The following is a 17,862-nucleotide window of genomic DNA, read 5'->3' on the forward strand; positions in this document are numbered from 1 at the left end:
ATAATAGCATTGGGAAATGTTTAGGAAGTGCTAAGTAATTTATCAAACGATTGTTGTAACTTGAACATTCTCATGTGAAGTAAGCTAGTAAAATTATTTTCTGTATACAGCTTTGTAAATTGATTGACCTTCATTTTTACAGCTGTTGGTGTTCTAGAACATAATTATTAGCGTTTCCTGACTTTTTTTTATATTTAGTTTAACTTCTGAGTACATATTTTATGAGGTACAATAATATTTTATCTATTTGGAGTATTAAATGTGTTTAAATCAGTTGTTGCTGTAGAACAAGCTTTATTTAACTATGTATCCAAAGTCCTGATTCAAAGACAGAGAGGCAGGGCTACTTGCATTTGTTCAATAACGTTCTCTTCATAAAAACTATGATGACCAGTTGACACTGTTTGTGGAGAGATCTGCAGCGTAAGGCTCTAAAGCATTGACCTAACTTTTTATCCGCCCATGGCAAAAAGTTTATAGCTCAAGCATTTTTTGAATCCTTTGTTTCTTTTAGATAGATATAAATAGGCAGTTACAAATTGTGTTATGTTACAGTGCAGCCATCATGTAACTTCAAAATAAGGATTTGGATAGCACTTTCCTGTTTTGCCTGATAGTTTGGAATGTCAAATTTATTCTGGTTGCATTTGCTATAGAGAAGAAGAGTCTTACAGCTATTCTGGAGAATAGTCAGGTACTGAAATAAATCCTGAATCCACAGTCCACAAAGATGTATTTTATAAGCAAGTAATACAAAGTTTCAGGCTGCTATTATATGTCCCTACTATGGTAAAGTGTTACCTAAAAAGTACTAATTTTATCTTTACAAATTAGTTGTATAACTCCCTTTTTAATAGTTTGGACCTTATTCAGAAAAATGTGAAGTAACTACAGCGCCTGGACCACCAGATCAGTGCAAGCCCCCTCAAGTGGCATGCAGATCTGCTGCATGTGCTCAGGTGTCGTGGGAGGTAAGAATGCCATGTTGCACCTATCTTAACATGATTGTCTTCTACATTTTTAAGTTTAACTTTAAAAGCTTAAGACTGTATTTTAATCACAATTTTGAACATACTTACCTGATTATCCAATACTTGGTAGGTAAAACCTTAGAGTCATTCATCATACTATTATATGACAGCTGTACGTTGGCAGCCTGCAGGTACCTGAGATTTTACTTTGCTCTTTTGTTTAAGAGTTTTGCCACAACTGCTGCACTGCATTTCTGAGTGATGCAGGCTCTTCTTAAAATTTTTCTTTAATGTAGTTATCTTTCCTCAGAATGAATATATCCACATAATGCAATAGATTATTGTGCATTTGCTGTTTTTATAAGCTGATTTAATTTTATATGATTGCATCAGTAATCATGTAGCAAAAGCCTCACAGACTTCCCATAAACCCATAGTATTTAGATATCTGATTAAAAGAGGCAATATATAAAAATTAAGGTTGTAAAAAGTAAGATTCTGTCAGGAAATACTGTTTAAACATAGCTTTTTAGTGGCTTGAGATGGAGTGAAGTATCTGAGTTACAGAACTGTACAGAAAGAAAAGATTAAACTATTTTACCTGGAAGGTAGAGTTCATGCTTCCTACTGGGTATGTCAGAGGAGCTCTCCTTAATTGTCTACAAGGCAAAGCCTTTTGAAGAAATATCTTACAATGTTCAGGTAGGATTAATTTGACCAATGTTAGATGTCTGCTTTATAGAATCACAGAGTAATAAGGTACGAGCGGACCTCTAGATGTCATTTAGTTCAACCTTCTGTCGAGAGCAGAGCTAACTTCAAATTTAGGTCAAGTTTCTCAGGGCCTTGTCCAGTCAAATTTTACTTAACTCCAAGGGTGAAGATTCTGCAGCCTCGTAAAGCTATCTCTAGGCAAACTTTTTCATGCTGTAGAGTCTTTTTTTCTTTTATGTCTCGTTGAAATACCCTTTAGTGCAAGTCATGAGTCTTACCTTGCCACTGTGCCACTTCCAAGAAGAATTTGACGCCATATTCTTTGTACCCTCTCAGTAAGTAATTTAAGGCAACAGTGAGATCTCCTTTTAGCCTTATCATCTTAATATCAAATAACCCTTTTGTTGTGTGGGCCCCGCTTGGTGGCCCTCCACTGGACTTATGCCGTTATGTCAATGTCTGTCTTGTGCTGGAGAGCTCAAGATGGAACACAGTACTGGAGATGCAGCCTCACAAGCGCTGAGTAGAGGGAAATCATTACTCCTTTTAGCATTCTTGCTGCACTTTTTGCTAATACAGCTAGCATGGAGTTCACCTGCATCAGACACACATTGCTGACTCACATTCAATTTGCTTACCAGAACACACAGGTTCTTTTTTGGTAAAGTTGCTCCTCAGCCTGTACTGTTCTATCCCAAGCTCAGGACTTCATGTTTGCCTTTGTCTTAGTTGAACTTCCTGAGGTTTGTATCAGATCCTGCTTGTTGAAATTCCTCTGGTAGCCATACCCTTCACCATATCAGACACTTCCCTCCCAATTCGTTGTCATCCCTGAACTTCTTGGCTTGGATTCACCTACTTCTGCTAAGATGAACTCCACTAGGTCTACAGCAGCAACAGCGGTGACATTGAGCAATGACTTCATCTTCACTGACAGTTGCACAGCCATCTACAGCTGCGTTAGTTCTCTGACCAAACACATATCATTGTAAATTAGAGAAGGGAAAGGGAGTCCCTATCAGTCACAGCTCAGGAGCATCAAATATTATCCTGTGAAATGCTGTTTGTGTTGAGTCACTTACCTTCACATAGCCTAATGCTGGAAGTAGCGAATACTTTTCTTTCAAAAGAAGGGGAAAGAAAAAAACATGCTTTTATTATTATCTGCACCTCCGTGTGATTGCTGTCTTGGAATATTTAGTCCAAAACAAGAGCAGCGTTTTTCCTCTATTTTCTTCATGATCTAAGAAATTTTTTGTTGATTTGGGGTGGGGTGTTGGCTTTTTGGTTGGCTTTTTCTTTATTACTTCATTGACTGCTGATATATTTCCGTAGTCTTGTATCTGAGTCTGGCACTGCTACGTGTGATTTTAACTGTACTTCAATTATTTCTAAGGAGTACTAAAAGCATTCAACTCCCAAAATTGGGAAGCTAAGTTTGGCTTCCTAGGGCAGGTAGTGAGGAAAAACAGGCTACTTGAGCAGGCGTTTCAGTCCAGGTCTGCATTGCTGCTTAAGTGTCTCTCCCAGTTGCTTCACAACTCTTGTCTTGGGAAGAGACAGAGTGCACAATTTTCTGCTTCCCACTGTGCTCACAGCTAGTTTCCATACACAGGAGCCATGATGTACTCCAAAGGAGGAGTCCTTTCATCTATAAGATGAAGGCAGTAGCACCAGTGTGCTTTTGCATCTTGTCATTGCTGCGCTGTAGACCCAGTCTAGTACCCTAAATCACCCTCTCAAGAGGACCATCTCTTGCCATTGACTGTTCAGGCTCCTAAGACAAACGCTGTATGCTAAATGATCTCTCTGTTTAAGCAACTGAAATTACAATTACTTAATGTAGAATAGTCTCTGCAACAGTAAATAGCGTTTTTAAAGTATAGGTGACCCAAGGCCAGTAATGCATTCTGATTTATTTGTACTGTACTAAATTAAAAATCAGCAAAGAAATGGGAGGGTAACATTCCTGTGAAAAAAAACAGTATAGATGTGGCGAGTCGATTTTTTTTTTTTTTTTTTTCAGTCAGTCAATTTAACTTCTAACTATTTATATCCATTTTAAAGGTTCCAGTGAGTAATGGGGCTGATGTCACAGAGTATCGACTGGAGTGGGGCGGCGTGGAAGGATGCATGCAGATCTCCTATTGTGGGCCTGGACTCAACTGTGAAATGAAAGGGCTTTTGCCTGCCACTATATACTATTGCAGGGTCCAGGTAAAGACGTAAAACTATCGTTAGTGAAATCTGGAAATGGGAATCATCCCGCCATAAAAACATGGTCTGCTTTGCATTTGCAGGCAGTGAATGTTGCAGGTGCAGGCCCTTTCAGTGAAGTAGTGGCATGTATGACTCCAGCCTCTGTACCTGCAGTTGTGACTTCTCTACGGGGACTAAGTGAAGATGAAGTTGAAAGTCCACACTATTCTTCTTCCACATGCCTTGCTATAAGCTGGGAAAAGCCTTGTGACCATGGATCTGAAATCCTTGGCTACAGCATAGACTTTGGAGATAAGCAGCCAATAACTGTTGGAAAGGTTCTGAGCTATTTTATAGATGGCTTACAGCCAGATACTACCTACAGGTATGCCATGCATAGCTACTTGACAACCTACGGTTTCTTCCACAAGAGCAGATTCTTTATTTGTTTGTTTCCTTGTATTTTTTAATTCTGTACATGACTCTCAGAGAAGTATTAGTACATAGCCATGGAGGAAAAGGAAGCTTTGTAATGATGACCTTCATAAGTAGATGAATTGTGCTGGTTTTATTTTCTTTCAAGAAGAATTTATTTTAGTGTGTTTACTGCTGTACATCTGTTGTATCTGTCTCGTTAATATGTCAGTTTAACTGAATTCAGATTACAGATTCAGATTCATAACTGCTTTTTGGACTGGTTGCTTCATAGATAGATGGCGTCTAATCTGTTTGAAAAGGTAAAATCTGTCCCAGGAGGGACCATGTCCAGTCTTTATTGACTGGGTTGTCAGAACTAATGACAGCTCATCACAACTTGCAGTGCCTTTTCTGCAGAAACAGCAAGTATTTGGGTGGCAGTCAGCACAAAGAATATCAGTTTGAAAATCTATCAATCAGTTTTAAATCTCTTTTGAAGAATTTTAGTTACTAAAATAATTTCTTAGGTTTGGCCTAAGGGTTACTGAAAAATATAAATGTGAAATTCAGTCATTCTGCCTGAAGGCACTGTACATTCCTGTAACAAAAACATGTCCTTAGTGTTAAAATTTAAAGGAGAATGTCAGTCCCACTGAAGTCAGAGTTTAAGCCCACACTCATTTCAGTATAGTTAGGATATCATCTGGCTATGCAGTTTTCTGAATCCTTAAAGGTTTTTTTTTACTTTTTTAATGCTGTATGTAAGACTACAGTGTTTCTGTGTGCCTTATAAGTATTTGACAATGATGCTGGCAGTTTGAAGAGCCATTGCTGTCTGTGTCGACAAACTGAAAAAAGAGAAGCGTCTATTGCAGAGATATTCTGTACTTCTACTCACAAAAGTGCTTTTATAGAATACACTGTCAAGTCTTTGTGCAAATAAAAATTGCATATATTAACCTTAGTTCTGTGCTATAGTAAATTACCATAATGTTAAATATTATTGTAGTGAAGAAGAAATATTTATTCATAAGCCTGCACACACATTTGTGTTTCAATATTTTGAAATTGTGTGGTTGGTTGTTTCAGAATTTAATTATTGTGATTACTTTTTTCCAGTTACTTGGATGCTATTTTAGGCAAGCAAATGTCAGTCTGCAAAATGAAATTAGACACACTTTGCTCTCTATGGCTACCTGTGAGATACGTAAAGAGCCTCAGATTTCTCTGTTCTCTGCATTTTCATTTTTAGAAATAAATTTCCTGGCTACTTCTTTGAATTCTGACTTGTAAACCTAATGCTAGCATTGTTTTCCATGGAGCATACAAAAAAAAAAAAATTATCCCTGAATTTTGAGTTCTACAAACCCCTCAGCCACGTACCCTTTGACTTCCAGTTTCCCTTCTCCCTTTCCAAGCAGACCCAAGATGGTTTGTGTTTGCAGGCACCCACAGATGTGTTACCAGTGAAAACAGCCAGAGAGGTAGCTGGGCACCGTCACTATATTTTCACGTGAATCGGATATGTTCCAAAAAGCCCATAAAACTTTCCTGTAGTCATCCTTGAACTCACCGGATATAATAGCCAAAGATATGGATTCACCTCTTTTGGGGGTGGGGTTTTTTACCTTCCCTCATCTCTCACAACATTGCTATCAAAGATTTTGGTACAAGGCCTTGTGGGGTCAGGAGGATGGAACACTCTTGAAGTAGCTCATAGAGCTTTTGCATCTTTTCACTAATGTGAATGATGTAAATATGCTAACATATTTTTTGCATCTTTTCACTAATGTGAATGATGTAAATATGCTAACATATTTTTATTTTGAATCAATTCACCTCCTTAAACTGTGGCAAGGAAAGTGACACTCCTGCATATTCATGAGTCTATCAAAGCATAATATTGATAAAAGTCTTCACTGTAGAAAGTACCATCTATTTGTACCATTATTCTCTCTTGAATGTGAATGGTGGAAATTACCAGTTATATTTTAGAATCTAATTTCATTTAATTTTTTCTCTCTTTTTTTCACTAGAGTACGAATTCAGGCCTTGAACAGTCTTGGAGCAGGTCCTTTCAGCCACACCATAAAACTGAAAACAAAGCCTCTCCCCCCAGATCCACCTCGCCTGGAATGTGCTGCATACAGTTCTCAGACTCTCAAGCTGAAGTGGGGAGAGGGAACTGCAAAAGCATTAACTGACTCCATTCAGTACCACCTTCAAATGGAGGATAAGAATGGAAGGTTGGTTTTGGCATCGCTTCAGTCTGCCCTGTATCGCTGTGGTCTGAGGCTTGGGAGATGGCAGCAAAGGGCAAAATTCCGTATGCTTTGCTGAATTTACAACAGACGTAGGAGGTTGTCTCATCTAGCAAGGCAAGAATGGCTTTAGTGGTCCGTGCTGGAAAGTACAAGATGAAAAACTTCATAGCTTTTATTTACAGTTCCATACGAAGAGTTCAGTGAAATGTTTCATGCCAGCATGCTTTTCTCTCTGTCACGTTTGATTAAGTATTTTGTCAAAGTGTCAAGCCTAATCAGTCTTGTGAATTTTATATACTTGATATTGGAATGGGCAAATTCTTTCCTCTCTGTTGTCTTTATATGCAATTATTCTTAGCAGAAAATAAACTCATATAGTGCAAATTATTATTTAAGGGATCCCTTCTCTCATGTTAAATCGGAATGTAAGCTGAGGTGGTACAGTAAGTACCCTTGCCTAAATGGTAGAATGAACAATACTGCTACACTGTGTACCTTGTCGGAATCTCTGAGTAGCTTTAGCTTGACAGTGAGACAAAATAGATTTGCTGGGTGAAATTGCTCTGCTGTATGGAAGAAAAGACATTAGACTCTTAACTGGAAAGAAATTCATTGCCGTTACCAAAGACTAGGTCATGTGCAGGTACCATCTGTTTTAAATTTAAAAGAAAAGAAAAAGTCAAAGTAGATGATAACCCCTGCAGAAAGAGATAAACTTGTGCTGTGTCCTGGGGATACCAAAATTGAAAATGAAATGAGAGCTGCCAAGACCAGACTATGTAAGAATTATAACATGAAGGTGAGTGGCCAGCCTGCAAAGCTCTCAGACTGGGACTTGGTGTGTGCTACAAGTGTGACTCTGGCCTCCTGTGCAGATCTGAGTGAGCTTCATCAGTCACCCATCTCTGACAGTGATGTACAAGAGCAGTTGGATCCATGACCCCTTCTTAGGTGTAGTAAGGGAGAGTTGCAAATGAGCAAAAAGCTAGAATCTCGTTACTGATTTTGAAAAGCTAAAGATGTCGGGAGAGTAGATGGCCAAAAAAAGAGCAGTGTATGCAGATAATTGAGAGAGAGAACAGCTATCCTTTCCCATTGTTTCAAGTACAGAAGGGTTTCTGAAAGTGCTTGTGATCATTTTTGCCAAGAGACAGTCTGTAGTACTCTGTGTAAAAGAGATTTTATTTCAAAGACATGAGAAATAAGAACTTGGTCCTGGAAAATGAGCTTATTGTTTTATAGTAATGCCAGAACACTGTTTAACTTTGAAATTAATATTTCTGGGCTTCTCATTAGATGCTGGGAAATGATGGGAATAGATCAGTAGACAGTACTGTAGCTACTTCAGAATTCCTTTTCTGTGCTTAAAATAAGCTCCTCTTCCCATTTTCAGGTTTGTATCCTTATACAGAGGACCATGTCATACATACAAAGTACAAAGACTCAGTGAGTCAACATCATACAAATTTTGTATTCAGGCATGTAATGAAGCTGGTGAAGGTCCCCTTTCTCAAGAATATGTTTTCACTACTCCCAAATCTGTTCCAGCTGCCTTGAAAGGTAAAGGTGCTTCTTTTTTCATTTCGGGGAGGGGGGGTGGCACGTTGGTTTTGGTATTGTGTTGGATTTGGGGTGTTTAGAATGCTAAGCTCTTCTCCAAGTGCAGGCAGGGATAGTAATGGGATGCTCCTTTCATGTAATTGCCTAAAGCCTAAAATATTCGCTTCAAAAAGGAACGACTTGGGGTTTATGCATTCTTTGACATATGAAGGTTTGTACTTAGAATCCTTACTTCCCAGGAGAGAGTGATCAGGCTGTTAGAGTAAATTGAGGTGAAAATTCTTCCTAGCACGTTTAGAATAATTTTAAGCATAGCAGCTTTTTTTTTTTTGCATACACACTTGCAGTCACCAGATTTTACTTGCTTTCTCTTGGATGATACCTAAACTAGCAATGGAGACCTACATGAATTGTTAGTTGTGATTCCAGAAAACATTGTAGGAAGAATACATTTGAATCTGAATCTTTTGTTTCTCTGAGACAGATAGAATACAGCATTTTACAAGGTGTTAGATTATAATGTTAAGCAATGGGGAAGGCAGAGCTAGCTGTCTGTTCTCTTCCTTCAGCACCAAGGATAGAGAGAATAAACGATCACACTTGTGAAATCACGTGGGAGGTTCTGCAGCCCATGAAGGGTGATCCGGTTGTCTACTGTCTTCAGGTCATGGTGGGAAAAGACTCGGAATTCAAACAGGTATAATGTGTTTAAGTTATCGTATTTTTCTTCAATTAGTATTTGTGATAACTAGTTCAGATTAAAGATTATTGTGTTCGCTATGTTTCTAGTCACATGCTAACTTTTGGTTACTAAATAATATAAGGTAGTATCTCCTAAAACCATTGTCAGAGAGAGAGAGATATTTAAGTAATATAAATACTGCAATAAGTTGCAGCCTCTCTGGGTTACACTGATGCTTGCTAAATAAAACTTGACACTTCAAGTGGTGAGGAAATCGTCCACTAATGGGAAGAACTGACGAAAAAGAAAACACCCCACCCCCTGGTACAGAATTGAGACTTAGGAGAAAAAGAACAAAGGGTTCTCTTTGCCCTAAGAGCTGTTTGAAGGCAGTAAACAATATTATAAAAGCTTTGATGTTGTCATACTTCTGTACAGAGAACTGCAGATAGGAAAGACCCCCTACTTATGCAATGTAGACATTCAGGTGTAGGGAAACTTTTTTTTTTATATAATTCAGTGATTAGTTTTTTCCCATAGGACCATTTCAGTAGTAGGGCATGCTGTAACTACAAGGGTCAAGCAGTTGAGAGTGTGTTTTAATTTCAGATTTGATTATTCAAAGATGCTGTTCGAAACGCCAAGCTACAAATTAGTCTGCATGTAAAAGAAGATGTGCAGTGCTAATTTTGCTTTCCGACAAACTGCCTGATAATTGACCTGAAATCAGGCTTGGAAACTCTATCTCACACTACTAAGCAAGCAGGTTTCCTTCCAGCAAGGAAACACAATTAATTCTGGTATATTATAGTTTTATTATAGGTCAATATTAAATATGTTTTGCCTGTGCTTTGGTAGATTATAGGCCTTAATATTTTCATAATTCATAACTTTCAGTGTAGTGCTATGTTTGTTATGTCCATTTGTTAAATTTTTCAGTAAAAGATGAGGCATAATCCAAGGTGTTTGTTACCTTGCCATGTGAATATTCTTTTTTGTAACTTTAAAACTGTAAACGCAACATGAAGTATGTAAGTAAGGCGTGGTCAGTGTTGCTTCTAGACATGGAGTCAAATCACGCTTTGATTAGCAATGTGCATTGCCAAATAAGCTGGACAAAAAAATAATGGTTACGCTTCAAACCTGGAAATAACAAAGCAGACTGAGGTGCATGTTTCCTTTTGCCTCTCTGGAACAGTTTAGTCCAGTAAATTCAAATAAAATGAGAAGACTAGTTTGCAAAAATTAAAATTGAAACAGTCAAGAAGTAAACACTGTGGAAACAGCTTTTAAGATCCTTAGACATGATGTTGACAATTTTCTTTGACATGGACAAAAAAAAAAACCTGCCTGGAAGTCCACTCCAAGCTGTTTACTACCGTTTCCCTGCCACAACTTCACTGTCCTCTCCTCCTTCTCGCTGATCTGTCAGCCGAGTTGGTCATGTCATTGCTTCTTACATGCTTTAGACAAAATAAGTTAGTAATCTGATATACGTCAGTCAGGCTCTTAAAGGGGTTAGGAAGCGACCATATAAATAACCCCAGCAAACAAATTTGAGGGAAAGGCAACTTCTGGCAAGGCACTAGGAACAAGCAGCTGAGGACAGTAACCCATGCCAGGTGGCGTAGCTGTAGTTAGAGTGGGATGTGTGTCTGTGGCCTGTTCACTCGCTACCAAATGCATGATACAAATGAGCAGAATTTTGAGGAAGCTGCGCTTCCGATGACCTGCCCTGTCTCGGTGTGGGAATAACTTCTTGAGAGAAAGAAAAGTCTCCAAGTTGTAGATTGCAGTGAAGCTCAGCTGCCTGGCTGTCAGAGGACTTTCTGAGTCCCTGAGTAGCCACAGGCACAGCAACAGCTCTTAACAACATGGGAAGAGATTTCCTGCTTCTTTCATTGTGTGGTTGGTAGCTTGTATTTGTGAAATCCTGTCTGACAGTATGATAACTGTAGGAAAAACTTCTGCATGGTGTGATATTTCTGTATCCTGCTACCAATTAAATAAAGCAAATCCAGGTAAGGGGCAGGGGGAGGTGAAGGGATTTAGAGAAATCAAATTGTACTATGCTGCCCACCTAACAGGTCAGTACCTATTGATATACCTGTAAACAGGAAATTGTGCCCACATGGGATTTCATTGGCTTTTATAGGACCTTTACGTAGCTGCATATTAATTAATTTGGAAAACCAGCATTTAGATTTCACTAATTAGGCACTCTGTGCTGAAAAGTTGTGAACTCACGTTAACCAGCCAACTGAGAGACCCTTGGAGAACACCCTAATAAGTCATCTCTGTCTTGAGATCTGATGAAATTGAGACAGAGAGGACTCCTTGCAACTTTCCTGATGCAATGTTTATTAAGATAAATTATAATATTTTAAGCACACAATTTCTTAACTACAACAGAGTATGTTGGATTGGATTAGACTTAATGAAGTAGTTTGATACAGAGTTAATTATCTAAAATCCTGTGATACAATATTGTATATTACAGCCTATGGTATTGTATTTACATTGTAAGTGGTCACTAAAACACCTTAACACTGGGGCTTCTGACAGAGTTTATTTGGCATGTACTCATCACACTGTAAAAGCACTTGTAGTTCTTTTCCTATGTTTCACTAAAAGGACTGGAGTCTTTATCTGGCGTTTAAACTGCATTTGTGAGCTTTTTGTCCATTTTCCTTTGCATGCATGAAAACACTGGTGAGGAGTCATCCTTTACACAGTCACCTTCACCATAAACAAACCATACTGAGAGATACGTGTGTACGTAGGGCGTTTTTACTTGACATATCTTTTTTTTTTTATTGCCAGATTTATAAGGGTCCAGACTGGTCATTCCGATACACAGGCCTCCAGCTGAACTGTGAATACCGTTTCCGCGCATGTGCCATTCGCCAGTGCCAAGAGACAGTAGGTCATCAGGACCTGATAGGCCCCTACAGTGCCCCAGTGCTATTCATCTCTCAGAGGACTGAACCGCCGGCCAACACCAACAAGGACACTGTGCAAACCACAAGGACACAGTGGTCACAGAGTGACCAAGTGTGTGCTGCTGTCATCCTTGCACTTTTTGCTATCTTTTCCATTCTGATTGCTGTTATCATTCAGTACTTTGTAATAAAGTGAAGAAAAAGAGATTTATTTTAGAATGCTGCCCATTACATTTTACTTTCTCATAATCTAAAAGTAATTCTGTTCTCTTCCTTTTACAAAACCAGGCGTTTAGCCACCGGCATTGGGACTGATGCAAACCTTTTCAGCCACTTTCAGATGCTTAGTGGTAGGTGTAGGCTGACACACGTTATTAGAACGCAAGCCACAGACATATAATCTTTTCTTTAATATGCCTTCTTGCAGTACAAACTCTGTATGGGGCAGGCAAGCAGTGTCGAATGAAAAGGGTTTGACCAGTAAACACGAGTGTAAAAAATGGTTTCCTGGCCCACACTTTCAAGGGTTGCTACCATAACAGGGAAGAATGTGTAGATCACATTTAAAACTTAACACTAACAAACTTGTGATGTATACAATATTCATCTGATGCTGTGAAAGCAATTTAGCGCTGTATTTCTACCTCCTCATTTGTCTTAATTATTTGGGAAGCAGGATTTATGCTGAAAAACAGAAGGGGCTTTTCTCAGGCAGCAAATAATAAACTGGATGGAAGAGTATGTATGAAGGAAGCTTCTTACCTGATAAATGTGGAGTTCTTCACTGCAAGTAGATGTGTTTGAAAGACTACGAGGGGATGGCACAAGTGGTTTATCTTGCCCCCAGGATTTGATGTTTACTTACAAAAACGCCTCTTTTACTTCTTACGAATATAGAAGAGAGAGTGTGAGAGAACTTCTTAGACTTATTATTTAAATTGAAAACCACATTTCCGAAGTTGACCTTTGATTGGATGCAGTTTATACAGATGTCCATGCCCTCTGATTTTGGCCAGTGGATAGATTTTTGAGGTAAAATTACTGAATTTTTGCTGTTTCCCCAGCATTCGCTTGCCATATCCACCAGAATCAAGCACTGCCTCTTTTTCATTTTCTTCTTTATTCTTTCTTTCTTTGGGGCACCAAATCAGAAGACGAAGTGTAGTAATTTGCACCGGAAAACTTAAAGCTGCTTTTTTCTTGAGATCCTAATGTTTAATGTAATGTCTCTTTGGATACTGTACCAAATTGTTGATTGCATGTAGTTAACGTTGCATTAGAGCACTTTGCAATTGCATAACTCATCAATGTTTCGTGAGCTTGCATTTGTGAGTTCTTGAATGACCAGACTGAATTTTATCAAGTATCCCATTGAACATCTTGCTAGATGTCAATGATTGCCAGTGACACAAAGCTTGTAGTGAAACTTATCTTTAAAAAAAAAAAAATCCTTGTCTCATCACACTTATGTTATTTGTTATACACTTTGTAATTAGCTATTTTTAATTTATTTGCGTTACAAGATAGTGGATCATTAATGACTTCTAGTTGTGTTCAGTTTAGCATTTTTAATGATATTAAACACTTCTGTCGGTCTTAGTAATAATAAAAAAAGGAACCTCTGTCTTGTGCTTTGAAGATCTCTGAAGAATTTCTCTTATATTAGAACGGGCATGTATTGTAATTGTTTATACGTCCAATGATCTGTGCTGTAGAATAATGTTGCTGAGTTTTGTTTTTTTTTTAAAAAAAAAGAAGAAATGGCGAAGAACTTGGCCTCCACGCGGCGAGAACCTTCTGTCTTTAAAATGTACTGTATGTTTACATTTTATTTCGAATTTGTCATTTATATGTATAGGCTGATACCTTCCCACAGGATTCCGCGATAACTGATGTTTTCTAGAACCTTCTTAAAAGTGCCATGTTTGGCAGTGCAAATGAGGTTGCGTGTTAACAGCCCAGAGATTTCTTACGGCTGAATGTCTAACAAGGTAAGATTTGTTACTACAGTTAATCTGCAGTGACTTACGTTTTTCATAGTAAAATTCAAATGAGCTCCTATTTTTGATAGTCATTTAATAGTGTATTTGCCATTTGAGCCTCAGTGCGTATTACTGCATTGAAGACAGTTTTTAATGTAATCTTAATTTTACCTCATATTCTGTACATTCCAAAAATAAATTTAAAAAAAAAAAAAGAACTCTAAACTTTTTAAAACGTTATAGATACACTACCAAACATATCACTTTACAATTGTACAACGTCGGGCTCCATGAAGACGAACCTGTATAGTCTGATAGAAAACACACACACTATGTAGCAAAGTATCTTTAAAGATCTGTGGAAAATAAAAGTATCATTCTTTGTTGTTGTTGTTGGCCCCTCCTGTTCGCGTGTAACGCCCTTTTCTGGCCCCGGTGCTGTCGTGAGGCGGGGGCGGGGGGGCCCCGGGGCCGCTCCCCCTCAGGGCGGCTCCCGAGCGGCGGGCGCGTCCCTCAGGCGGTGGCACCGCGGGAGGGGCGGGCGGTACCTGCGGGGCGGTGGGGGCCGGGCGGCCCCCCCCGAGCCCCCGCCGCGGGGCGGGGCCGGGGCCGGGGCCGGAGGAGCGGCGCTGCCCCCCGGCAGGGCGGAGGCGGAGAGGGCTGAGGCGGCCACGTCCCCCGGCGACATGTGGGGCGGCGGCGGCGGGAACGGCAGCGAGGGCGAGCCCTGGCCGTGGCTGCCCTGCGACGAGCGGCTCTGCTTGGCGCTGCCGGTGCGGGCGCTCGTCCCCGTCACGGCCGTCTGCCTGGGGCTCTTCGTGGTCGGCGTGGTGGGCAACGTCTTGACGGTGCTGGTCATCCGCAGCTACCGCGACATGAAGACCACCACCAACTTCTACCTGGGCAGCATGGCCGTCTCGGACCTGCTCATCCTCCTGGGGCTGCCCTTCGACCTCTACCGCCTCTGGCGCTCCCGGCCCTGGATCTTTGGGCAGCTGCTGTGCCGCCTCTCCCACTACCTCAGCGAGGGCTGCACATACTGCACCATCCTCCACATCACCGCCCTCACCGTGGAGCGCTACCTCGCCATCTGCTTCCCCCTCAAGGCCAAAGTGGTTGTCACCAAGTGCCGGGTCAAGGCCATCATCGGCGTCCTCTGGGCCTTTGCTTTCTTCTCCGCCAGCCCCTTCTTCTTCCTGGTAGACGTGGAGCAGCCCGACAACCACACTGACTTCAGCCGCGAGTGCAAGCCCACCCCGCAGGCTGTGGAGTCCGGCCTGCTGGCCACCATGTTCTGGGTCACCACCTCCTACTTCATCCTGCCTGTCATCTGCCTCAATGTCCTCTATGGCTTCATCGGCCGGGAGCTGTGGCGGAGCAAGGCCCGTCTGCGGGGCCCCAATGCGCTCCTCCGGGAGAAGGGGCACCGCCAGACGGTCAGGATCTTGGGTGAGTCCCTCCTCCGTCCCCCGTTGGGCTATGCTTGGGGCTAGGACCAGGGCTGGGGTTCACAGCTGGGGCTAGGACTGGAGCTAGGGGGTCATGGCTGGGGCTAGGAGCGGGGCTGAAGCACCCGTAGCTCCCACACAAAGTAGGGATAGCACAGGGGAACATCCCAGCCACACTGCCGAGCCCTCCAGTGCTCCTAGGGGCTGCCGCGGCAGGGATTTCACTCCCTCACGGCTGAGACTTCATCTGCTGTAGCACTGCACATCCAGCAGCGTGACTGCCTTCTGTAGAAATACCCTTTTTCTGAATTTTACCAGGCAAAAACAAGTACAGGGTAGTCTGCAACTTCAGAAAAACTGTGGTAGCATCAGTAATCTCTTCCAGTGGGCAGCAACGCCGCTGGGGAGTAAATTTCTGCTTCTGAAAAATAAGTTTGATTTTCTTTGCGGTCTTTCGTAGCTCTCCTAAGAGTAAATCTGCTGGTTGCCCAAGCAGGCTGAAAAACAGCAGCTTAACCCTTACGAGCCATTGGCAGACAAATCATACAATAGCAAAGCGCTTTCAGCTGATGGAGGAGGCTGTTAATTTTTAGTTCATTTTCTTAGTCATATGTTCATTAACCTCACGTCAGGCTCTGTAAAGTTATGAGATCGCAGTCTGCTTTAAAGTGTGTAAATAGTAACTGATCTGAAGGAAAAAAAAAGGGAAAAAAGGAAAGAAAAAAAGAAATCCAGCTACTGATTAATGAGCATAAAACAAAGTGCCCTGGTTATTTTTTTTCCTACCTTTAGCAAGGGTTTTACATGCTATGTGGGAGACTTATTTTACCAAGTGTGTAATGAGCTGGCTGGAAAGGGCATAGCACAAAGGAAAGAAACGAATAAATCCTAGAGAGCACGTTTTGCTAACTTACTTGAGGAAGTTATTTAGATTGGAGTAGGCACAAGGTTTTCCAGCAGAAACACCAGTATCCACAACCTCCTCAGAGCCCACTGAACCAGACCGATTCCCCCTTATCTCAGAGAGCCAGCAGCCCTACACATGTGAGATATTTCAGGCATACACTTTCTTTGGCTATATGCCTTTTTTTCAGCTCTGAGAAACATGAAGGGTGCTCCGTAAATGATTGTTTTACTTATGTGCATTTATAAACAAAAAGAATTAAAACTGTGGATACAGTAATATGCTTATTTAATTGTTGCTCATCTGCTACTCCTATGTTGCCATTGCAAGAGTGTTTGTGTTGGTATTTGTTTCTATTGTGCTAAAATGCAACACAAGACCAGGAGAGTATCTGGAGTGACTCAGGCTGGAGATCCTCATCATCTCATCAAATACCTGTCTCCAGCAGTAATGATCTGGGAATATATGTAGGAGCTTCAGTGGAAAAAAAATCAATAGACCAACTAAACCATAAGTCTGTATGTCAGCAACTACCCCATTACAATAGCGCAAATGCAGCGGGAGCTTTGGTGACTGAGGTTCAGCCCTTACGCTACGGTTTTGTTCGGTGATGTAGACACGTTAAACACCAGCTCCATAGCGATTCCACAAAAACACCTCTTCTTGTGCTGACTGTCATTTTCATATCACACACGTGGCATTACGGACATTGCCGAGGGGAATCTTTGTTGTGCCTGATGTTATTATATGGATGTTACACCACTGTTGGTTGTTTACATTTTTCTCAGCAAACTCACCTCAGAGTTTAGCTGAAGATTTTACCAGTTAACTTTTAATTTAAATACTAACGATCACACTTGATGCTATTCCCGTTTTCACCGTTTTCCAACAATTTAATGGCATTATTTCTATGTATCATTTGTACTGGTTAGAAGAACCTGCAAAATCAGCCACATAAAATTTAGTTTACTGGATGGTTGCAAGGTTAACTCGCTCCTTAACTATCGCGTGTGTTATTTTGTCTTATAGCTGTGGTGGTTCTGGCCTTTGTAATTTGCTGGTTGCCTTTCCACATTGGCAGGATCATCTTTATAAACACCCAGGACACCAGGATGATGCTGTTCTCCCAGTACTTTAATATATTCGCTCTGCAGCTTTTCTACCTGAGCGCATCCATCAACCCTATCCTCTACAACTCATTTCGAAGAAGTACAGGGCAGCAGCCTACAAGCTTCTGGTGCCACACCGAGCTGCAGAAAGGGCTTTCACCGTAACAAAAGACGCTGGTGCTAACACGGAGACCAGCGCTAGCACAAGACACGAGTAAGCCATCAGCTTGTGAGACCATGCCCCACACTTTTCCAGGCATTCTCTGTGAAGGAAGGGAACTTCCTTTTCACAGGAGAGTCACAAAAGGACGGACATTTGTCAGGGCATGCAGTATTTTGTAACCGTTTGTGTTTGGAAATGCTTGTATTTTGTTAAAAGAGCAGCATGGACTGTGAAGTAGTAGAATGATGCGCAACTCGTGAAAGATGATAACTGAATAGGAAAAGCTGGAGTAAATTGCGAGTAAAACTGTGGTTTTGGTTTATTACGTGTTGTTCATTGCATGTGTTCTGTGCAATTGCTAGTATTTTCTGAAAATCATAACATCAAAGACCGCAAAGAAGGAGGCAGTCTGAGGTAGCAGCTGTGCTTGGGTGCAGGAATGGGAAAAACTCCCGGACAGCCTTTGCCATTTTAAAATGGTTTTCCTATAAACGAGATTTTTACAAA

The 17,862-nt window shown here is 40.9% G+C and overlaps 2 protein-coding genes across 6 annotated transcripts in view; both read left to right on the plus strand.

Moving 5' to 3' along the window:
- The window catches only part of FNDC3A (fibronectin type III domain containing 3A), a 139,427-nt gene extending 125,311 nt beyond the window's left edge, over window positions 1-14,116 (plus strand). For all 5 annotated transcript variants that reach the window (XM_068419543.1, XM_068419558.1, XM_068419549.1 and 2 more), the window contains 7 exons: window positions 858-971; window positions 3,753-3,902; window positions 3,986-4,269; window positions 6,338-6,547; window positions 7,959-8,125; window positions 8,695-8,822; window positions 11,631-14,116. In XM_068419543.1, the coding sequence (XP_068275644.1) occupies window positions 858-971; window positions 3,753-3,902; window positions 3,986-4,269; window positions 6,338-6,547; window positions 7,959-8,125; window positions 8,695-8,822; window positions 11,631-11,945 (1,368 nt within the window). In that variant the 3' untranslated portion in view covers window positions 11,946-14,116. The remainder of the gene's footprint in view (window positions 1-857; window positions 972-3,752; window positions 3,903-3,985; window positions 4,270-6,337; window positions 6,548-7,958; window positions 8,126-8,694; window positions 8,823-11,630) is intronic.
- A 301-nt stretch (window positions 14,117-14,417) lies between these two features.
- On the plus strand, window positions 14,418-17,425 carry MLNR (motilin receptor). The gene is given in 3 exon segments (XM_068425333.1): window positions 14,418-15,180; window positions 17,113-17,277; window positions 17,280-17,425. Coding segments are annotated over 3 exon segments (1,074 nt in total).
- The last annotated feature ends 437 nt before the right edge of the window (window positions 17,426-17,862 follow it).

The sequence above is a fragment of the Nyctibius grandis genome, chromosome 2, assembly GCF_013368605.1.
Source record: "Nyctibius grandis isolate bNycGra1 chromosome 2, bNycGra1.pri, whole genome shotgun sequence".
Lineage (NCBI taxonomy): Eukaryota > Metazoa > Chordata > Aves > Nyctibiiformes > Nyctibiidae > Nyctibius > Nyctibius grandis.